The sequence below is a fragment of the Antedon mediterranea genome, chromosome 4, assembly GCF_964355755.1.
Source record: "Antedon mediterranea chromosome 4, ecAntMedi1.1, whole genome shotgun sequence".
In the NCBI taxonomy this organism is placed as follows: Eukaryota; Metazoa; Echinodermata; class Crinoidea; order Comatulida; family Antedonidae; genus Antedon; species Antedon mediterranea.
In genome coordinates, this window is record NC_092673.1 from 874,791 (window position 1) to 899,669 (window position 24,879).

The following is a 24,879-nucleotide window of genomic DNA, read 5'->3' on the forward strand; positions in this document are numbered from 1 at the left end:
AAATTCATATGACTGAATTTGGAAACAAAGATAAAGTTTTGATGGTATAGATTTATCTACCTATGTGCAAAGAATCCTGTATTATCAGAAGAATGAGCAATCCACGGTTTCCAGTAATGTTTCCATGCAGTAGGGTGCGTCATATGTATAAGATGTACATATAACTTAACTAAGCCTGGACAAATTTAATTATTCGTTTTATGCAATTAATTTAGTAAAACACTGCTAAATAGACAGTTCGTATCAATTACCAGGTGCGTTGTTGTTGATGATATTAAAAATGATAGTTTAACAATATTTAACTTGTTTCTGGTAAAAAAAATAAATTCTTAATGCGTCCTCCTCACACAATTGTATTTATTAATTTATGTTCTGTATTATATTGTATATTATATCCACTGAAACAGTAATGTTTCCATGCAGTAGGGCGCATCATATGTATATAAGAATTATAACTTAACTAAGCCTGGACAACCAGTAGGTTTTACATGATAAAAAAACTACTACTAAAAAATCAACTACAGGCTAACATCATGCTATTTGGATATTTAATTGTTCGTTTTATGCAATTAATTTAGTAAAAAAAACTGCTAAATAGACAGTTCGTATCAATTACCAGGTGCGTTGTTGTTGATGATATTAAAAATGATAGTTTAACAATATTTCAATATTTAACTTGTTTCTGGTAGAAAAAATAAATAGTATTAATAAATTTAAGCTATTAATTTAAATTAAATATATATTAATTTATCTGGAGGACCAAACTAAAAGCTTAATGCGTCCTCCTCAAACAATTATATTTATTAATTTATGTTCTGTATTATATTGTATATTATAAATCATTACTTGATTGTAGGTTAGTAGGCGGCAATGGCAAAGAATAGGTCATGCCAGGTAATGCTTGGTTGATTTTTGTTGTTGCTCTTAAGCCTTTCTTTGTGCACTAATTTAGCATGGTAGTAACAAACTTTTTTTAAACTATGAGTTTAAAGGAAAAGGGAGAAAAATCAGAAAAACAAAGAAAAGAATAAGGAGAGTACAACTAACTGTAAATTTGAATAAATCCACTAATATAAAGTTTAGATATTATGGATTTAACTATGAGTTGTTCTAGAATATTCAGTTTGGTACCTTTCGAAATAATTAATTTTTTGTAGAAATTATAAATAATAAAATGAACACATGGTATTACTGAATATATGCATTTGGATTAAAAACTGAAGAAGAAGTGTTTAAAAAAAAACCAGAAAGATTAAGAAAAGATTATGTAAACAAAATTAATTATAAAAGTGTAAAAAACAATTGTTAGAAATTAAGGAAAAATCAGAAATAAAAGAACATTTTATTTAAGGTAATCTCTCAATTCTAATTCTGAAATTTATTTATATAAGGGTTTTTGAGGGAAAAAAAAATTATGAATTTATTATGAAATTTAAAAGAATTTTGATTTAATTATATGTTTTTTGTTGTAGTTGAAATGAAACAAATAAAGCAAAAAAGAAGCAATATTTGTTATTGTTTATTGTGAATAAGTAACTATTACTTTATTGTGGTATTAATATGGAATTGTGTATAAAAATGCCGGTGTTAAGGTTAGGGTTAGGTGGTTTATATAAGATAAACATTTTAATGACTGTACCACATCAATCTCTTTTTCAGTTTATTTTACTTTTCTTCCACACCTTATGGACATAAAGAAATAAAACAAGAGTATTTGAGCTCCTGTCATTACTGCATGGACCAATACGATTGCTAAAAGAAACATGTTAAACTTACCATACTCCTTGTCTGATATGTAGCAGTTATACAATCTAACAGAATGTAGAGTGGTTCCATAAGCAGTTCTCTTTCAATGACTTCACACACCAAAGGCAAACATGTATTCCAGTAGTGTCTAGCTGCACTGATTACCAAGGCGTAATTGTCAGCCCGTCGCCCATACCTAATAATATGCATATACAAATCTTGTCAAATTTTCTTCAGTCAAATTAATTTAGAGGTATTGATAAAAATTGCAGTTCTCTATCAAATGAAAGAAAGTTTTGGCATGGATTTTAATAGTAAAGATTAGCTTGTATTAATCTTTATGATCGAAATAAGACCAATGAATTAATTAATACAGTCATAAGGTGTATCGCAAATAGCTTGATTTTGCGAGGAACGTCATTGCACAATGCATGATGGGAAGGGTTTGAGAGCAATACCGTATAATAAAAACTTGATATACTGGTGGTGGCGCCATTGATCCCAATTTCTTCACATCATGCACTTACCACTCTATTTACGATAACCTTATTAGCAGACCTACAGCTAAAGCCATTTCAAAAATAACTTTATTGGTCATTTCTTTTCTTTAACAACTAGTTGAAAGTGATTGAAAACTAATTAATCATTTGTACAAGTTGTGAAAACCTCGCATTGCTTTCCTAAGAATCCATATATATTTTGACCAAGCAAAAACCTGAATCTCAATGCTACCTACCTTGCTGAATCCAAGAAGGCTTCTAAAGCAGATCGACGGACGCTATTCTTGCCATACATATTGTTGACGAGACTCTTACCATGAACACAGCTAGCAAAACTTAACATCTCTTGCCAAACCATGTACCTATGTCTGTCGAGATCAAAGTTCATATGATGTATTGTTATAGAATAGATAATTAAAGAGAAGTTTATGACCCCCACCCCACCATTTGATGTTTACAATACTACCATCTCAGTATTTGCATTACGTCTATATTCTATTTCTTTCAAAATCACAAACACATATCTTCATTAAGTTGCAATTATTCTAGTCAAGAGCAACAAAAATACTAAAAAGCTCTGTATACAATTATCATGCATGTCAATGAGATTAAATGCCATTACAGGTATTTTATCAAATACATCTATTTTGAAAATAATTGAACCGAAAACTCTCCCAAAACCAGGATGATTGATGTCCAAAAGGTCCCAAATTTATTTTAAAAATTAAAAACACATTTTGAATACCATATTGTCCAGAAAATCATATTAGGCCAGCCCAAAGGTGTCCAGTATTGGGAGAGTTGACATACATTTTACAATAAATGACGTACTTATCCAACTTTTTGACTTTGCTGGCAAACGTCTTGGCATCAAATTGTAAAGCTTTGCTTGTAGATTTTACCACCAGTGGATGATTGTTAGATTTGTATGCTAGCTCCGAGATTCGAACCCACACTTGTAATTCAACCAAATGCTCAGACCAGGTACACTGCTCCACCATTGTTGCAAGCTTAAAGTCAAGAATATGATACTTTTGAATTGCAGCTGATGGTACCTGAATTGTTTGAATGCACAAGCCAACTGAAAGCCAATTTACTGAGATGAGCGGTAACGGTAAGCAGAAAAAACGCGCAGCTTGTCCCACGTAGAGTATCTATCTACCCTGAGCAGAAACCGCCCGTACGTTCCACTTGTGTAAAATCATCATAAGGAATAACATAGATTCCATATTTTTATTACCGTTACCGCTAGTCTCTGTAAATTGGCCTTAACAATGAATATATTCAAAGTTACCTCAATTTTACAACAGCCTTTACTGTTAGGCTACAAAACTCTACAGTAATAACTTACCTCATTCAGGGGTGGTTGTTCTTTGAATTCTAATATACCATTACCACTTAAGGTATGCATTTCCAAAGCAACCAAACATCTGGTCATTGGTCGCTGTCCATTGTTGTTCCCCTACAATATAAAGGAGAACAGAAAGTTGAGTACAACACTGTCCAACTAAAGGTATACATTTTTTCTTTTTAGAATTGGGTCACTACAATTGGCCACAGGTCATTTTCAGTATATTAAATATTTCAAGTATGTGCTATTCTGACAGTGGTTCATAATATCAATATTTATTATTTATTGTCTTTTGTGCGACACACTAGCCTATATTTCCATGCATGGAGTAATTATTACTCCATGTTCCACTTCTCTGTTTTTGTTTTATTTTGTGTATTGTATCTGTTCTGATGGTCCTAAGATCAGCAATTGCTGGATGGATCACCCTTATTAAATATGGTTCAAATAAAAATAAAATAAAAGTAAGAATTAGTATCCATGTAACCTTTTGCAAACAAAATTTGTGCTGAAATTCCATGTGTATAATTTGTACTTTATATTAAATTCTTATGCAATTTAATTGTTTGTAATTGGCAGCCATTTTTAATTTATGCAAGATATTTTGTTAAAGACATTTCACCAGCAAAACAAACTTTAGGATGTGTTTGCTTCAAAGCTATCCTTCATCAATGTCCATAAAACTTCAATTTGTAAAGAAAAGGAAGAAGTGTTTAGAAAGTTTGTACACACACCTCATCGTCCGTTCCTAGCCCTTTGTTCATCTGTTGCAGTAGAAGTTGTTTGGTCAGCACCCATGTTGCTAAGAGATGATGGCGAACACTTATGGGTACAACATCCAAGTGTTTATTACCACTGGTTACTTCAAGGCCATAATTACATACCTGCAATGTGAAGAGAAATGTTTTGAGAATATTCAACAAAAAGACTTCGAAAAAAAATCACATTTAAAATCACAGTGCATAGACTTTGAAAAATGTTTTCATCTGGTTTTATATAATATCTGTATACATTTCTTTATGTTAAACCATAACAAGATGCATATAGACTGTTGGACAAGAAACAATTTGTAAAAAAAAAACTGGGACTAAAATAAAAAACAAACTTTTCTGAGTTGAATATTATAATCTTTCCTTTTCAATAATCAGATGTTGAAATGCAAAAATAAAAATAGAGATATTGTTTTCATCTACCTCAAGAGCACGCTTCAGGTCATCCTGTGCTTCTGCATCCACAAACAACACCTTGCCTTTGGCACTGGAGTGGCTAGCCACGCTCTTTGCCTTTCTAGGCGTCTTCTCGTTCCTGCTGCCTCCATCTTTAACAGCTTTGTTAGGCGTTTCAGGAGGCTGGTCTTTAGGCTGTACTGGAATCCAATGTTTTGTAAGACCGATTGCAAGAGCATTACAAAGGTTGACAAGAAGACAAGTTTCTCTGTAAAAAAAAATAAAATTTCCTAAAATCTCCAGTGGTCTAACACTAAGATGTATGCAAATCAAGCAGAAGATTTTGTAGTTTGAACAGTTTTCACCCTTACAGATGTCATCATCTTTATCATTTCTAAAATATTATCTATTTCAGTGCGCAGTTAAAACTATAAAAATATATTATAAGTTCTTTCTGTTGAAAATATATTTAATATATAAAACTTACCTAGCATGTCCCACTTGTTTCAAAGCCTCAAGCAACTTACTGAAAGTTTCAATAAGTTCCCTATGCCGACCTTCAACCAAAAGATGATTGTTATAGTTCCATAAATAGGTTGTAGCATTGCATACAATCCAAGGCTCACCCAGAGCACAACCGAGCTCAGCCGCACGGAGGAAGTGTGTAGTTGCAAACTGGGACAGGGAACTAATCCAGTCACTAACATAAAATATAAACAAATGATTAATGTACAATAAAATGCATGTACCATATTTATATATTTGTTTGACCAACACCGACATACTTTGATGTGTAAAGCTATGTCTACACTATCAAACTTTATGCAACAAAAAAATGATGTCACATCACTACCATATTTGGGAACGTTTTTTTTGTCGAACTAGTTTGATAGTGAAGACAGGGCTTTAGAGATGAACACCGGCATTCCCTAAGAAGACCTTTTGCAGTCAAAATTGTTTTTAAATTGGACGTGTCTATAACATTAAATGAGCATCACATTCCTTTACTTTCAGAATGTTACTGTCTTTTTTAAAATGTTTAATCAGGGAAGAGTGAAATTACTATTACAGTTGAACCTCCCGTAAATATCGTGCATAGCCATATATAATATTGGCCCCCTATAGACAGAACCTCCCATAAGCGATCATAAGCGTGGCCGCTTACGGGAGGTTCAACTGTAATAGTAATTTCACTCTGCAAAGAACAAACAGGCTTTTTAAAGCAGTGGCCGCTTACAGAGGTTTAACTGAGTACTACTATTAATTTCTTAAAATGTTCATTGATTAATAAAAAATGTCCATTATACCAATAAGCAATCCAGTCCTCGTCGTCCTCTGGCTTCTTTGCCACATAACCTTTTGGATGTTTTCGTTTATCTTCTGGCGGAATTGGCTTAGTGTTCAGTTTCAAGCCTTCAGATTGAAGAAGGTGAATCAACGCCTGAAAGTAATACAGATCATTACTAATGGGGAGCCTAAGTCAGGCCAAATAGGGAGTTTTTGATTGGTGATGACCAACGATTTACCTAGGTCAGGTCAAATAGGTAGCTTCTGATTGGTGATGAATGAAGACCTACATAGGTCAGGTCAAATAGGGAGCTTTTGATTGGTGATGACTGATGACCTACCTAGGTCAGGTCAACTGATGTGTCATTGGTTGTCACTTGGACCATCCAGTGCCTAATGTCAACAGCAAATCCATGACTACTGAACTACTGAATGTTTAAAAAGTTTTATTTCAAAAGAACATGGATTTATATATGCGTTTTCTAGTGATATACAGGTAAAAAGGCACAAGACACAACAATGCATTGCTTGATTGAATTTCATCAGTTCATGTAACAAGATTGATGCATTTGATTTGAAACTATCTATTCATCTATCTATTAACTGCACATGCAAGAGGACAGCAGAATGATTATGGTTGTGGTCAACAATATATTCTAGGCTTTCAAATTTTACTAAAGCAAATACAATTATATAATACAACTACAGTAAAGTTGGTTCCCAATAGGATGCAAGCACAAGCAATGAATTCTAACTCTCACTTGTAATTGGCCAAATTACTTGTCTTGCATCTATGTCCTAGTGGGAACCAGGCTCTAGTTTGTATTATTGCTGTACCAACCTCAGCATTTAAAAAGTAGACTTCAGCAAGCATTCGTATCAGGTCTTTGTCACTGTGTGGCGTGGAAGGCTCTGTAGTGATCGTCTGTTCAGCTAGGCCAGTCTTTCTACGTTGCACTGTCTGTGCTTCTTCTCCAATACTATATTTTGATAAATAAAACTTTACATAATTCAACTTTGATTTAATTTTTTTTTTATTTTAATCTTTTTTGTTATTATTTATATATAAAGTGATTTTATAATTAAATCAAATTTTAAATTATTATTATTAGACTATTGTAGAAAGTGCAAGATCTCCTAACCCTTCATTGCGTGGTTCTGGTTTAGCAGCTGTCTGAGGGCGCTTCATTTGCCAACGTTCGTCATCGTACAATAAGCAGTACCTAGATGCTACACGACATACATCCCATACCCCTTGTTTACGTGCTGTTTTGGCAATATCTGCCCACAGTCTTGCTCTAAAAAAAATTACACCTCACTTTTATTTAAATTTGTTATGTGAAGAAATGCTTTCACATTATATAGTAAACTTTATGAGCTCTGTATTCAATTTTAAAATTTGTTTCAAACAGACAGAAGATTTGTTTAATTCAAGGAAATTGTGTTTTGATGAGTGAAAGCTATAACTAATTTACAACAGTTGGTGTAAATTTTGATTGCCAATACGTACTAATTTTAGTGAAATGTGAATGGTAAACAAAACACAATGGCAAGCTACTTTAACTGTCAAGCTTGCATAGCATTACGGAAAAACCACTGACAGTAGATAGTAAACATGATAGAAGTTGTTACTTTACTACTTTAGTACAACACTTTACCTTTCTCTGTCATTTTCATTGCCCAGCCTCTCCAGATGACCATCAAGTTTCTTAACACAATTGATAAAATTGTTAGCCTTGGCTCCGAAGGTACTTAAGATACCTTGATAACCTCGTCCAGTTCCTGCTTCGACTAAGACAAATAAGAAAACAAAAATTACTAATTTAAATTGGGAAGAATGTCCACAATATGTCACCAATCAAGAGAAAAGGCTAAATGACAAGAAGACTACACGACAACACGATCTACGTTCCTAGTTTAATCTCTGTTTTGTATTATGTTATGTTTTGTTATGTTATGTTTAGGATAGAATTGTTTTGCTATTTGTTTTTCTGTTATGTTTTATCTTTGAATGAGACAAGCACCATTATTTCCACTTGTTTTGTGGATGAAATAAAGTTATCTTATCTTATGCTGGTTACTGTAACTTACAAGGTGTTTAAAGATAGCGACTGTTAACAATACATACCTTTCGTTTCACTCTCACTATCCAACACGTGTAAGAATGCATCTGGTGAAAGTGCCTGGCCTGCTCTGACAAGTAGAGAACGCTTCATTTGTATGCTGCCCGACTCTGCACTTGTACGAGCCTATAAAACCAAAAGCTTCTTTAATAGAAATATGTGAAAGGTAAGTAAAGTATCTCACCAACTGCAGAATTAAGAACTAGCCGAAAGCTGCACCTTCCAGCTTTGACCCAACAGACAGATGGCCTAGCCCCAAAACGGTGATTTAAATTTGTGAAATGAATAAGTTTTTGGATTGGCAATGTTTAGAATAGTTGAAGTGTCACTTGTCCTAAGCACTTGCCCAAAGTGCTTGCCCAAATAGTTTATATTACCATTGAATTGGTACATTATCATCTACCTGTTCTATAATCATTGCAGCCTGATCTTCCATTCTTTCAGGTTGTTGGTATAATTCAGCTCTGAGGTTGAGTTGTTGAAGGGAGTGTTGCAATCTCTCGTTGTACTGGCCCCCATCATCCAACTCAATTGCCTACAAATAAAATGTTTCAATTTTAATAAATTTTTTTATTTACCGACCCTGATCTTTATACAATGACAATAAACAATGAGTGGATTGATTGGTTGATCAATGAATGAAGTAGTCGGTAACCTTAAGTACAGTATTATAGCACATACATGTATTGCATGAAGTAGTCGGTAACCTTAAGTACAGTATATAGCACATACATGTATTGCATGAAGTAGTCAGTAACCTTAAGTACAGTATTATAGGACATACATGTATTGAATGAAGTAGTCGGTAACCTTAAGTACAGTATTATAGCACATGTATTGCATGAAGTAGTCGGTAACCTTAAGTACAGTATTATAGGACATACATGTATTGCATGAAGTAGTCGGTAACCTTTAGTACAGTATTATAGCACATACATGTATTGAATGAAGTAGTCGGTAACCTTAAGTACAGTATTATAGCACATACATGTATTGCATTATGTAGTCGGTAACCTTAAGTACAGTATTATAGCACATACATGTATTGCATGAAGTAGTCGGTAACCTTAAGTACAGTATTATAGCACATACATGTATTGAATGAAGTAGTCGGTAACCTTAAGTACAGTATTATAGCACATACATGTATTGAATTTTTAAATGAAACCATGATTCATGATTATTACTAACACAATACAAAACATTGTAAAAGCTCTGCGTACATTATCAAACCAGTTTAACAAAAAATATGGTAGTGATATGCCTAAAAATGGTAGTTGTATGCCTAAATATGGTAGTGATATGCCTAAAAATGGTAGTTGTATGCCCAAAAATGGTTGTTATATGCTTAAATATGGTAGTTATATGCCTAAATATGGTAGATATATGCTTAATACTGTAGTGATATAGTAAGCAAGTAATATTTATTGCTTTCCAAGAACAGTACAATTTATAAAACAGCATAAAATATGAATGAAAATAAATACATAAAATAATACAAACAAAACATGGAAAGCATGGGATAACCCTTTAAGCCCAAAGGCTGGTTTCCAAAGGGTTCCCCATCAACATGTCCATATATAGGCACTAAAGTTTGATAGTGTAGACAGAGCTTTTAGTTTTCATACTTTTTTGTTTACTTGTTTAGATGAAAGTGTTTTTATAAGAATGTTTGACTTTTTGACCTGTACATATTAATGTAGGCCTAACATACATCTAAAGAACAGTAATTTGTTACAGTCAATGTTAGTAATTAAAATTGAAAATCCATGCTAATTTGTAATGGAAACATTTTTTTTTAAACCTTGAGCAATTCATATTACTAATATTGGAAATTGTCAATAATTAGAATTTTGAATTGATGGAGATTACAGTATATGTGTCATGTTAAAGTCACAAATAGCAAAGGTTTGTGTTGTAATGTACAGTAGCTTACAAAGCAGCTACAAAGTTTTCAAGTTTTTAGGTATTTTTTATAAACGTTTTTATGCCTATGCCTTTGGGTATCCCAGCTGTTTAAATAATGATACCATTCTAACCCTTGGTATCAAACTTGGAAAATTTAGAAAGTGTATTAACAATGGAATTGTCAGTCTTAGGAGGTGAGAAATACATAACTTACCAGGAGCAAACAGAATCTTAACAGAATCTTAACAGAATCTTAACTGTTCTTACTTCATCAAATTAATACAAAACTAAATATACAAAATAACATAGAAAGTAGTACAAAACCATTTTTCACCACACAATAATTGTTGTTTCTTTTCTCTTTCTTTTTTACTGTTAACAAGTCAGTAGAATTTGTGCTGCTTGATATTATGTAATTGTGAACCATTATTAACTTTTTGTACCATTATAATATATCGTAATAACTGTATGAATTTATTTTGTAAACATTTTGTATGGGTCAAACCTCTTGTTACGAGAGTGTTCCTCCGTTTTAAAGGAGAGTAACCAATAAATATTATTATTATTATTATTACACATTCTACGAACAACCCATAAACTAAAACCTACATACAACACAATATGTTGAATAATTTGAGATAAAAATATTTTATGAGCTGTAAAGCCTAAAGAAAAGTAATTGATCCTACATTCTAGGAAATAACATATTATGAACCTAAAAACATATTTGGCTAATTGGCCTTCTAATGTAAACAAGAATTTTATATTGTACCTACAGTATACAATGACCAATGGCAATATATCAGATTGATACAAAAGAGAATTATGGTCATGTTTTATATTAGAGATGGTTGAGTAATCAAGTGGTTTGTCACTGCCCAGTGCGAGAGTTAAGGAATTGGCCTACCTTTTTCAGATGTGACATCGCAACCTGAACTTGTTCATTATCCTCCTCACACCGTGCCAGTTCTGTGTGAATCTCACATCGCAATAATATCAACAAACTAAAAAATAAAATAAAATACCTCTTTTTGCAAATTCTGTAACCCATCTAATATGACACTTCAAATACTCATGCAGAAAATGCGTAAAAGTTTAATAAAAAAATTAAATAACTTCTTCCTTTAAACTAACATTCTGCACTTGGATATAGACAAAAATATATGAAACAAAATTCTCAATTCTCCTAAAACAAGCTGAAATAAATGTGGTATTTGTGATAGCAGATTAAAATTATATCTGATTACAATTACAATATAAATATACAATTATGGCTTTTTTTTCCTTTCTATAGAATGTACAGTACATATCATCAATCAACATCATCTTCCTTTACTGTGTAGAACATTACTTGATGCATCTTCAAATTTCTTTCTAAAATTTTGTGTTCCAATTTTATTATGTTTTAAACATATTTCATTTTTTTTCTCTATAAAATCAATATCAAGAAAAAGATAATGAATGTGTTTATGGCCTCTAAACATAAAACTCGAAGAAAATCTAAATTTATTGATGAACTAAATCAGAGCCAATCGATCAACCTAAATATCAATAATTATCATCATAACAAAAAAAATACGAATGAACGTCGTTATGACCTACAAACATAACCTTAAACAAATCGACATCGAACTTAGAATAAAAAAAAAATCAAATCAAGTGATCACATGTTCCAATTCTACTAATTGTAAATGACAGGTACAAATTACAGTCCTATAATCACGTAATTAGTGATTATATAAGTATTGGCATACGTTTTATTTTGATGTATTTAATATGTTAAGTCACATCAAATCATTTATCTTACAAGTCCACATGTTCACCAATCGGCCAATTTTTTAAATCATACCTGTCAATTGCCTCCAATGCCTGTGCAATTAGCGTCAGTGGTTTTCTGACGTGATGTCTCAGGTTTGGTTGTAACAGCGGTAAACAGACATTCCACATTGTCGTACAGCCAACTTGTACAACATTTGGGTCACCGTGTCTAATTGCGTTTTGAATGGCCTCATTTAGGCGATGAATACATTGCAATCGAACCTGCAACATGTAATGCATACATTTACAGTAGATAATTCTTATATTTCAATCTCATGTTAAATGAAAAAAAAATTGCGGAGAAATAAAAAAAATAAATATAATCTTGCAATAGTTGTTCCTCACAGTTAAATTCATCCCGATGATGATCCAGCAAACTCATTACCTGTAATGTTTATTCCATTTACTAAGGGCACTTCTCTAGATACAAATTAATAATAATAATAATATTTTATTAGTATATTTTAAGTACAATCTTGCCAGGGGTAAGCAATAGGCATAGGCCGAACAGATAAATTATATTAACAATTTCCAACTTGGGTAAGGTTGTATACTAACCTCTACTGACGTTTTGGTGTACATTTCTTGCTTGTCACCTAGGTTACGAACCACTACTTCTGCTTCAAGAAATTCCAATTCAAGCAATACTCTAGTTTCCTGCAAAAAGAAATTCAATAGTATAATTAATAAAATATTATCTAAACCACTGCATACAATTTTGAGTATATTAATTTCAGTTTAAAATTAGGAAAGCAAATTTAGATAAAAAATGACACACTTTTGAAATCGATCAAATTTTGATCAAAATAAAGTTGGTTGGCCTAAATAACGACGGTTGGCCTAAATACCCAGATGGATAATTGTTTATAGATAGTAGGCTTAATTTTGAAGATTACTAGACTTACCTTTATCGGGCATGTCTTGATAGCCGTAATAGTCCGACTAGCTACATCAGCTTCATCTTGTTCCAAACAAAGCCTGCATAACTCAATCAACAATAATGGCCTAAACATTATGATGAAAAGAAATAATGATTACAGTAGAAAAAATCAATCAAAAAAATAATTGTAATTTTTCATCTATGATTAGAAAATGTTATTGTTACAAGTATTATTTTTGGATTTTGTTGGATTTAATGAATATATGAATGTAGGTAATAACTTAAAGTAAAACGTATGAGGTATCATGATCTGTGTATATGCCAATATAATGTAGTGCTAAATTGCCTAGCAGAAGTATATATATCAAATTCAAGGCACGAGAATGACATACAAAATATTAAAAATATTGATTATTACAGAACCTATTATTGAGTGAAATAAATTAGATTCAATTCAAATTCTAGAAAAATGGTATTTAAAAAAAAGAAATATATAACTGTGTACAAAATCTATAAAATTGATAGCAACAGGATGCAACAAGACGAACATTCAATATAAAACAAGAACAAGTAACAATCAGAAAATCTGTCGTTTGTGATTGGTAGCTAACTTGCATCCTAAAGGGAACTAATTAACCTTTACTAATACTATAACTACATCTACACTACATTTCTTTTTCTGTTTAAACTTTTTTTAAGTCAGTTTTAGTACCCATTGGCTTCTGCAATCTGTTATATTCTGCAATGAAATTAAGTTATGATTATTAATGTTTTTTTTTTTTATTTTATTTTATTTTTTATTTTATTCTATCGAAACCAACAGCGATAATTACCGCCACTAACAGGTTTGATACAAACAAAGCCAGGAATGTTTAAAGCACCTTGATTGGTCCTGATATTGATCAAGGGCTTCTCTCGTCCAGTGCCCACCTTGACCAGAGGTCTGTGGCAGATACTAGATGCAGGGGCTGCCATAAGAGTCAGCAGTGCTGATTTCAAATGCCTAATGGGACCCCAGCTCCGTATACAGCACCCGCTATTCCCAGATGGTCTCCCATCCAAGCTCTAACCAGGCCCAACGTTGCTTAACTTCGGTGATCTGACGAGAACCGGTGTTTCCACGTGGTATATAGATACCTTAATATATTGATATCATTATATAATAAACTTATATCTATGTTCACATATTATATATATGAACACAAATATATGTTGAAGGACAAGTGTTTCCAGAAGGCTGTTTTACTTTATCGTTTGATTTAGCTTTTTGCTTATTTTATTTTGTATTTCCATTGAGATCCAGCCTATGATACCCACGGCATTGTCATTATTTTCAGTAATTTGCCTTTGGATTTATATACTGTATACAGTAAATATATATAACAAACTAAGAAAAATCTTCAACCGAAACACCATCAAGATTAGCTACAGTTGTATGAACAATATGAAACAGATAATAGACAGTCACAACAAGAGAATACTCAACCAGCCCGAAACAACATCCATGGAAAACACGCAAGAAATCAAAACATGCAACTGCCGACAGAAAAACACATGCCCGCTAAACGGAAATTGCCTACAATCATCTGTAATATACCAAGCCACAGTTACACGCAAAGACAAATCCACCTCGGAAACTTATATCAGACTCACTGAAAATGATTTTAAAACACGATACAGAAATCACACCTCATCATTCCGTCATACACGTTCTAGAAACTCAACCGAACTCAGTAAACATATTTGGACACTTAAGGACAACAACACAGACTATTCAATCTCATGGCGCATCTTGGCATCTGCTAAAGCATATAGTAGCGCAAACAAAAAATGCAACCTCTGCCTCAAAGAGAAATTATTTATCATCCGCCACCCTGAATTATCGACATTAAACAAACGCAACAAACTCGTGTCCGCCTGCCGGCACAGAAAGAAAGCATTGTTACATAACAGCTGACATTCCAAAACATATCACCTGTAAATGCTAATTCTACAAGTAGTGCTTATAAGAAACGTTGTAATTGATTGTTCTCATTATAGTCTCCTGATGAGTGAGTTGCACAACTCACGAAACAAGCCTGTAGAGACCAAACTGTAGTTTTTACTTCTTTTCCAGACTTAACGTATATATATATATATATATATATATATATATATATATATATATATATATATATATTGCATTAGGATTTTAAATATAATAATCAAAATATAATATAATAGTAATACTACTACTACTTACTAAAAAACAACACAACAAAATAGACATGCATTGCATAAGACTAAGTTATTTTTTATGTATGTATAAACATAGATTTTTTTTTGTGTGGACAGGTGTATATTTGCAATTCAATATCATAGTAATTTCTTGATTATAATACCTTAATAATGTACAAAATAGACATGCATTGCATAAGATGGTGTAACTAAGCTAAGTTTTGTAAGGCATGTGAGTACAGATTTTTTGTGGACAGGAGTACTTTTGCAATTAAATATTATACTGACTGACAGATAGTCAACAATTCTATTATGTATTATACTTTTTTTCCAATTCAGCTTAAAGTGAAAACACTTTTTTATAGTTTATTTTACAAGTGCAAGCTTTTTTTTTCTCTTTTTGATATTGTAGTTATACGCATCCAACAGTGGTTAACTCGACCAAATTACAGGATTTATAATTTATCATAATTATAATTTATAATTTATTCATGCTTATAAACTATTAGTCTCATTTGAGGCTTAGGGAGTGGAGTTGAAAGAGTTGTGAGTTACAACCCTGGCACTAGGGCAGGTTTGAACCCTGGACCTTGGGATTGGAAGGCAAACATGTTAACCACCAAGCTACAGCTCCACTACAAATTTATTGCTGCAACGCTTCTGCTTTTGAATAAATTGATCAAATTTATTTAGATGAAGACTCACTTCTCTTTCTTTGTAGGAGGAACTACCGATGTTGTTTTCCATTTAGTTACAGCAGATTTCCTATTAGCAAAGCAGCATGGGATAAAGCAAAGCAAAGGTTAACACAAAAAGCATGAAAGCGGTTAGTAAAGTACAGATACAATGATTTCATTATGATTACAAAAATAATATTGGTAAGAATAAATAAATTGATTTTGATTAAATAAAGTATTTTATATTTTCAGTATATACTGTGTATGTGCTGTTTATGCCAAGAAGAAAACAATATTTATCTTGTACCTTTTTTCATACTCTCAACAAATATGACCATGGTAGTTCCACTATAAACTCCAGTATAAAGGTCTTTCTACACAAACTTTACTTTCCTTTGTTTTTAGAGAAGCATCAGAGTATAGTATGAAAGAGGTACAAAATAGTGCATGCTATGCAGTATTAGAAATGAAGCTACATTTCCAAAATGAAATTATTTTTGTTCACCACAATTGAAATAAGAAAATTTAAATATTCACTGCACTTGAATTTATATTAATATTATTAGTAATTGACCAATGAAAAGATCCAATAGTGTGGAAATAAAATGAGAATAAACAGTGAAGAGATTATTACTTTTCTTAATATCACAGTGTGCTATCAGTAGTAATATAATAGATAAATCATTTCTCAATTTGACAATCTTGGTGAACAGCAAAATTGTATCTTGGTTGAATCTTATATTTAATCAATATTAAAATAAAATATTATAATGGGGTAAAAAGAGGGAAAAGAATGGAAATATTCTGTTTTCAATTAAAAGACCTCGAAATATAAACAATAATTTTAGTTCTTGCAAGGTATATGCACATATCATCAACTGGTAAAGACAGCACTTTGGTACCACAATAAAAATAGATGAAATTTGTATTGTCCATGGTGAGAGTTTTAATTGTTATAAACAGCCTGGGGAAGGTTTTAAGCCCTGTCTATACTATCAAACTTTAGGTGACAAAAAAATGTGATGTGCCCATATATGGACATGATGATCTCATATCACTACCATATTTGGGCACATCACACTTTTTTTTGTTAAATTATTTTGATAGTGTAGAGAGAGCTTTAAGGAATGGATGGGAAGGTTGTGGGACACTCACAACTCAGATATTGTTGGAGAAAGATCATCATCATCATCTGAATTCTCTTCACTGAATGTGTGTGAACCGGTGTCAATGCTATAGTTAGAAACAACATTCAACATGTTAAACATTAGATTAATTCACAAAAACCCAAATAAGGTTAAGAAGATTGCAATGTTAGATAAACAAAGATAAATGAAATTGTTATTTCACATTTAGACATATAATTAATTAAAAGAAAATTAATACTTTTATAGATCAAACAATTATTAATAAGTGATAATTTTTTAACAAAAGCATTGAGAATATTTACTACTAAAGCTCTGTCTACACTATCAAACTTTATGTCACAACAAAATGTGATGTGCCCATATGGACATGATTATGTCATATCACTACTATAGCATATTACTACCATATTGGGCACATCACATTTTTTTGGTCAAACTAGTTTGATAGCATCATAGTACAGATTTCTTTTCAAACTCAAACTGGACGAGTTAGGTGACCGCAATGTGCACATAAATTTGATGTACATATGACCTGAAAAGTATGGTGTGTACATAATATAGGATAGTATAGATGCATGGTGATATTATGTGAACAACCTATATTTCAATGTTTACACTTGATGATGTCATCAAATAAAAAATGAAGATAACACTTCTTTCTTTAAAATTAATGTTTAAATCATGGTTCTAGTTACAAATGTGGATTGATAATGTGTAGACGAAGCATCACAACTCAATTGCTGTTCCTTACTATTACAAAACCATATGCATTTCATGAAACATGCTAAAACCTTTATGACTTTCAATAAACAAAAAACAGTAAAGATGTAAGAAAGCTCTTTCATTCGTTCATTATCCTACAAGAATCAATTTTAGTATTCAACAACTTTCATTATAATCAATTTTCTCAAATTCGTTTTTTCGCAATTTTGTCATAATGTCAGTTTTGATTATGCTGTAGTATTTCACATGTATCATTAAAATGGTATTGGTCGTGGGACAGAGGGTTAATGATAACATTATAATCAAAATGACACCATTGATTGGTAACTTGAAGGTCAATGGTTCAAATCCCCCAGGCCTCAATGTTTCTTACTTATTAATTGTGACAACTTACTATACCTACAGGGGTAGGTATCATTAGGCCTAGGGTTTCTTACTGTATCTAAATTATATTATATATATTTTTGTCGCAGTGCTTTGTTGCTGACGCAAATCATGAACTGTTTGAAGTTTACTAAATGAATCAAATGAATGTAAACATCAATAAAAAGTAAAATCCACTTTTCGAAAGGTCATAAAAAAACAAGCCTCAAGTATTACTTTACACAGAGTGTATTGAAGTGTATAGCAGCAGGCATAATGCTCATCATTTATTATTAACATTTTAATCTACACTTTAAAAAATCATAATGAATAAAGATGTGATAAAGTAATGTGGACAACAATGTTCAAGTCTATACACTTTTTATACTAATTCTATAAAAGAAATCAGAGATTTTTTTTCTCTCTCTTTTTCAGGATTTTATCACGACAACTCATCATAGATACATGGTATGTGTTTAAACCAAGTGAAACCAGATCAGTGTGTGTGCAAATAGTAGAGTTTATTTTTATTATGTTTAGTGCAATTGTTTAGTAAATCATAGAGTGAAAGACACAGTACATTAGGGCTTTTGGCTTCAGTAATGTTACACAATACATTGTTTAGTAAACTCCAGTGCAATCTCCAGTGAAAGATAAAGTAGGGACTTTGGCTGCAGTAATACAACTTACACTTCATTGGCCGTTTTGGCCACTTTCACAAGACTCATCAACAGTGAAGTGTCAGCCGATTTAGATTTACTGATGTAAAAAAAAATTATGAAAAACACAAAGATGAGATTAATACAACTAGGATAACTAAACGTAAATGATTGAGGTCGTTGCTTGCTTCAAACTGAGCTCGGATTATGGAGTGTCTTTTCTAAAAATCTTAATTTCGACGAACATGTATTTGTTTTTGTTATCAGAAAGGCATTTTTTATTGTTTGAGATGCAGGCAGTGTGGCACAGGACAGCATTACGACTTATCTACTGCTTGGTCATTCAACTCGTTTAGCTCAGTTCAAACACAGGAACTATCCTGTCATAATTTGTAAACTGAATGAAATATAACGCTTACCGAGCTAAAATAGTAAAGAAACTAATTTACCAACTGTTCTTTTCTCCAGGCTAGAACGTTAGAATTATCAACAATAAAAACCTACAGTAGATTAATTTCCTGCTTTTAACACAAGCAATAATGTAACTATTTTTAGTCGTTTTTTTGTGATTTTAAGGTGCTTTTACTACAAAGTATAAAGATAATATAATCATATAACGAGATAGAAACACATAAATAACAACTAATGCAGCTATCATTTTGTGCTACTGTTAATGTGAAACAGTTAATGAAGAGTTTTCACTTATCAGATATTTTACTGAGTAGTTTCTAGTATTAGGAGATTTTTAATTTACATGATCATACAATATAAAATTAGTATTTGCTGCTTCTGTTCTTAATGCCCTGATGCTACAAAATACACATAAACTATTACTTAAATTATTACTTACCTTTCTTCGATTGACGTTGGAGTTGGCGGCGCAGGTCCGGTAGGTGTTTTGCGCCCCACTGCGACACTTGATGCTCTTGAGGTCGCACCAGTACGTATCTCGTCAGGGTCCTGGGTAAACTGGTTAAGTAATCGCTCTAAACTACCTCTTACATCTGGGACATCATTCTGTTCAAGAGATCTGTAAACGATTGTAAGCAAAACACTGATTTTAACCTGGCGGTCCATTACAACCATTTTTTAAATTTTATTTATTTATTTATTCGGTATATAAAAATATATTACAAAACGACAGTCAAGGACTGAAATGAAATGTATTACAAATGACTAAAAATTAGTTAAAATTGCTATAAAAATAGAAACATCTTAATAAAATTAGATATCGTTTTGGTAGAGATTAACAAGCTGGCTGTACAGTTAACATTTTAAAATTATTAAGCTCTGTCGTGTCTAAAGCTCTGTTATATCTGATATAAAGTTTGTGGTTCGTTGAGATTCTCGAGGTTCGATCCATATTCTTTGATTGTCCTCAGGAATGAGAGTAGCAGAAGTAACCAATTGTACAAGCAGATTACATTTTTTAATAAATGATTATTAATTGAGAACTTACAACTTCATCCGGGCAAGTTTATAATATCCAGTAAGATCACCATTAGATTTAATCTCTTTAGCAACTTTACTGCTTTCCACCAGGTGGTGTTGTATCTATGAAAGCAACAAAATGTGGTTAAAGTTGCAGACTTTTAGTTTACCAGAAAGGTAGTGTTTTAATTGGAGTAATCTATGTTTTTGGTAGAATCTGTCCACAAACATGTATGTGTAAAACTGACCAAACAGGGGAGGGTCCAAGGTGGCACTCAGTTGGCCGGACACCCCCCCCCCCCCTCCTCCTAAATCTCGGAAATTGTAATGCAAAAGATAGGACATAAAATTAAGCTCAGCTCTTCATTTCACCATTTTTATCCTTTAATCCTGGAACCACCACCGCCAAACATGGTTAATTCATGATTGAGCCAGTGGCTCTAATTAAGCCATCGGAACTGAATAAATAGAAATCTACTATAAAAACTTAAAAATAAAGAATACAAATCACCAACAGCAAACAGATTGGACTTGCTAAATCATTACTGTCTATTCAACCACTTGTAGCTATTCACTAGAGACATCTTATAATTCTCTAAAGGGTATAGTTAATTGCAACTCTAGCTATAAATCGTTTTAATAGTTTTCAGTTCTACTATTTCGTGTCTTAAAAAGTGAGAAAAGAATATTTATTATTATCATCAGAGACACTAAAGGATCTGACAGAGATAAATTTAATGTCAAAATTTTAAGATTTATGACCAGGTTCTATAATTATACTATAATAATGTAGTCAATTCAAATTTATTGGAAATACTATATCTCCCAAAATAATGTGATATACTACTACCACATGTGTAGTAAGGTAGGAGAATTAGCACACAGTTTTAATGATGATATCAGTGACACTATTTTACACTAAATTTGTTTTTATTCTATTTTTTAAAACTTGAATATAATATTCCTCAAATATAAAAAATATTTATATAATCACATCCACAAAACTGATTGAATTTGTATTATTTTGGCTATGGTTGGAGAAGGGAGGTATACAATTTTATACCTCCCTGGTTTGAGCCGCTGCCTTAACTGGTAAAATGGTGGGCTTAGATTTATGTCTGTAAATAAAAAAAAAGACAATTATTCAACAACACAATTCCTCTATTAATGTACACCAGGCAGATACCTACCTGTAGTTGAAGCACTTGCTTATACAAGCCAGGTACATTAGCCTTGATAAACTCCCCTGCAGCTTTGCTCACTTCTCCTGCCTCTTTATTTCTACCAGCGTCCACATGACACTCGATGAGCGCCAACATCAACTGAGCTCTCCATTCATAGTCTTTGTCATCGATATCATCTAGTGCTTTAACAACGCTGTGAAGGCTGATAGAGAGGTGTTGACGATAGTTAGGCTTGAGAAACGGCCGACAGAACTGCCAGTAAAGAACGGATGCATTGAACACTAGAAAATGATACCTAGAAATGGAAACAAGATTTGTATTAAGCTTGCTTTAGTATTGAGTAATGCAACTAGTAATACTATTACACTGAAACAGAAACATTAATAATTAGGAAATAAAAACATATAATTATACATTGCAAAAAATAGTCATACAAAAAAAAAAACAAATCCAGTTCAAAAATACATTTTCTCACAAATACACCTCGAATCACTTGTAAAACATATCGTTTGGACTATGTGTCCTATAGTAGTACATAGAAGCAATTTATTAACAGCAGTCCGTTTTTAAATATACAACATTATCTAGACACAATTATACCTCAAATTGATTTTTACAATAAAAGTGAATGATTGTATAATACTACCTTGAATTTGACTTAGCAAACTGTATGGCTTTCAAGATATACACATTAGCTTTGTCTAACTGACTCTGAAAAAAAAAGGTCAAATCATAAAACAATGAGATAAGTGACACTATTTCACAATATATGTATTGTGAGTGTCATGTGAATTATTGGTAGAAATCTGTTTCACTTTTGGGCAACTATGCAATGCAACTTCATAATAAGTTTGTTTACTAGAAATATAGGCGTTGGAAATGAGTAAACCTGTGTAGACTTAACCACAACTCAGAAATTATTAAAGAATTCTAAAAAAGTCATAGAACCTTTATTTCTTTATTTTAATTTTACTGTAGGTTGAAAAGTGAGAGACATACACAATAGAATATGGATTTATTGTCTAAATGCCATTTTATTTACTTTTGTCCAAATTTGTCATTGTTATTGGTTATCCGCAACGAAGTTGCTGGATAACCCCTTGTGATTGTAGGAAATCATATTCTTCTTTTTTTTCTTATTCTTCTTTCTTTCTGTAATATTTTGTGTCACGCGTATCTCTAAAACTTGCAAACATAACGTTTCGTAACTTTCTCAACATATCGCCATTCACGTGAAGTTGTGCAGCGAAGGTTTTCACGACGTTTGCAATTGCGCAACGCGACTTTCGCGCGTTTTTATGAATTTCGCGTATTTAACATATGTCAAAATCCAAATAAGATGTTTAATTGAAACTTAGCAAAAGTTTAATTTATATCATGCGCTAACTTTCTATGGATTAAAAATTGCATGTAACATTAGAAAGTGTGCGCATAAACGGCGTTTTTGAAATTTTAAAATGCTTCAAATCAATTTCTGATTAAATTAGAGCACGTTTCAGGTCATTTTAAGGGTTCTAAAAATTGCCACCAGGTGCGCACATTTTTATGCGCGCACGGCGCAGGGAACACGTATGAGCATTTCTTTTGGACGATTTGTGTTTTTCAAACTTCGGTTAACAATTTAACGTTATTTTATTCACTAGTCAACTCGAAATGACGTTCTACGAGCACGTTAAACATGACTGGTTGCGCACGGAAAACGTTAAAAAATTGTGAAAATGTTGCAAAATATGTCTACTTTTAAAAACGATACAGTTCATCAGAATGCAAAGTTACCCCCATCTTTTATTTTATTTTCTTGCAGTGTATGAATCATAGGTGTGATTTACTATAGTGTTTAATGTTAAAACTTGTTTTATGGATACATTATTTGCATGATTATTAAATATAATTTTTGAAATGTTTACAATCAAACCAACAATAACATTTTCAAAGAGCAAAACAATAAACATAAAATTTATCTTTTTTCTTCACATGTTAATATATAAAACTTGAAAGTATGCACTTCTTTCATAATATGTAACTGTTTAACATTTGTGAAGATTTTATCATAGTAAAAATTATGATTTAGTTCGGTATATAATAATCAACTTGCATCGAGGGGTTCACGACATACCGAATGAACGAGGAAGCTTTCTTCGGATTTTCTTCGGCAGGTGCTCATATGACTCGATGTTTAGTGCAACCGACTTTGGTATCAGAGGTACCGGGTTCAAATCCCGTCACGGGAAACCAATTACATAAAATGATGTATTTGGTTATTACACCGAAAGGGCAGTTTTAAATTTGAGTAGGATACTTTTTGGAAAAGTCATAACTGAAAAGTTTTAACTTTGAATGAGTACTTGAATACGCAAGATACGTTTTGTTGCGGGCGGATAACCAAACTCGTCCTCAAGTGACGAGTTCCATGTCTAGTTGTTATTTTTTTATTTCATATACAGTCTAATTATAAACATTTTTTATACTTACAATCTCTTCTGCAGACTTTGGGGCAAGAAGCTGTGCATGGCAGAGGTAAGCCCGGCAAAGAAATTGATTGGATGGTGGAGTACGATGCAGATACATATCAAGACATATCTTTGTCATTTCAATTAATCCATACTGCAAAATTATTATACCAAAAATTAAAAAATCTCTTGAAAAATTTTATTTTGATGGGAACAAATTGACAATTATAAAATAATTAATTTATCATTTTTGGCAATTTCTGTAATTGTCAAAGTAGAGCATTAAAAAAAGCAGATGACTCACTTGTAAAGCTATTTCAGCACACTGGACATAAAGATCTTGACCACAAGGCTCTGGTCCATCACTGGAAGGTCGGCGATCGGAGGCTGCTTTGAGCTGTTCAAAAGCCTGATGTAAGAAGGAGCCTTCGCCATTAACTGTTAATAAAAAAAATGTTTAAATATGCTTAGCGTCCTGCCTTTTTCAAAAAAGGAAGGAGAAGGCCTTTTTAAAAATTTCTCCCCTAAGATGTCTGTAAAAAAGCAGGTTTGTCTGCTTTCGTCGTTCCTTCTCTGGCTTGATTGAACTATTGTACATCTCAAATGTTTAATAAATACCCCTTTCACACGAAAAGCAAAACTCCGGAGACACTCCGGAGTTGACGCCCCAGTGTTTTTGTGTGAAAGGTAAAATCAAGCAACTCAAGTTCAAAACAGCTGAACGTTCTCCGGAGGGCGAACTGCGGAGACACACCAGTGTTTTGGTGACTGAAAAAGGTACCAACATCAAACTCCAGAGTTTTTAGAAATCAATCCGACTGCAACTTCGCTAAGCCTAGGCCTACACCTTCTTTTGTTTTTATTTGGCCTAGGCCTAGCGCCCCCTACAGCCTAGCTACACTCTCTCCGGTAAATCCTACTCTTCAGGCCTACTCTAGCTAGGGCCTGGCCCTAGGCCTACTACATAACACCAGACTTTGGTAGGGAATGTAACATGATGAACACGATGTACACCCTTATTGCTAGGTAAGGCCTAGCCTAGGGCCTACCTAGCTAGGCCTAGCTAGGCCTGCCTAACCTATAATACTGGCCTATAATTACTCCTAGAATACAGCCTCCTTATTTATTTTTAAAGAAATTGAATCATACCCCCATATAATTGTGCTGCACCCAATAATTGTCGGATGTTGTTATCCATTTTACATTAAATCATAATAAATTGAGGCCTAGGCCTAGCTATAAGGGCAA

General features: G+C 32.5%; 2 protein-coding genes across 2 annotated transcripts in view; both read right to left on the bottom strand.

Moving 5' to 3' along the window:
* LOC140046095 (fibroblast growth factor 8-like) overlaps positions 1-24,879 on the bottom strand; it is a 251,885-nt gene that overhangs the window by 44,164 nt on the left and 182,842 nt on the right. The gene's annotated exons all lie outside the window — the stretch shown is intronic.
* Positions 4,226-24,861, bottom strand: LOC140046088 (cilia- and flagella-associated protein 46-like). Its single transcript, XM_072090606.1, has 20 exons — positions 24,781-24,861; positions 23,936-24,069; positions 23,654-23,785; positions 21,828-21,892; positions 21,188-21,476; positions 20,026-20,120; positions 19,417-19,596; positions 12,805-12,904; positions 12,458-12,556; positions 11,931-12,121; positions 10,989-11,085; positions 8,577-8,708; positions 8,179-8,299; positions 7,709-7,841; positions 7,193-7,348; positions 6,892-7,030; positions 6,071-6,204; positions 5,251-5,463; positions 4,791-5,031; positions 4,226-4,481 (listed from the first exon to the last, which is right to left on the bottom strand). Exons 1-20 carry the CDS (start codon positions 24,827-24,829, stop codon positions 4,311-4,313), a joined length of 2,871 nt encoding a protein of 956 aa, XP_071946707.1. The 5' UTR covers positions 24,830-24,861; the 3' UTR covers positions 4,226-4,310.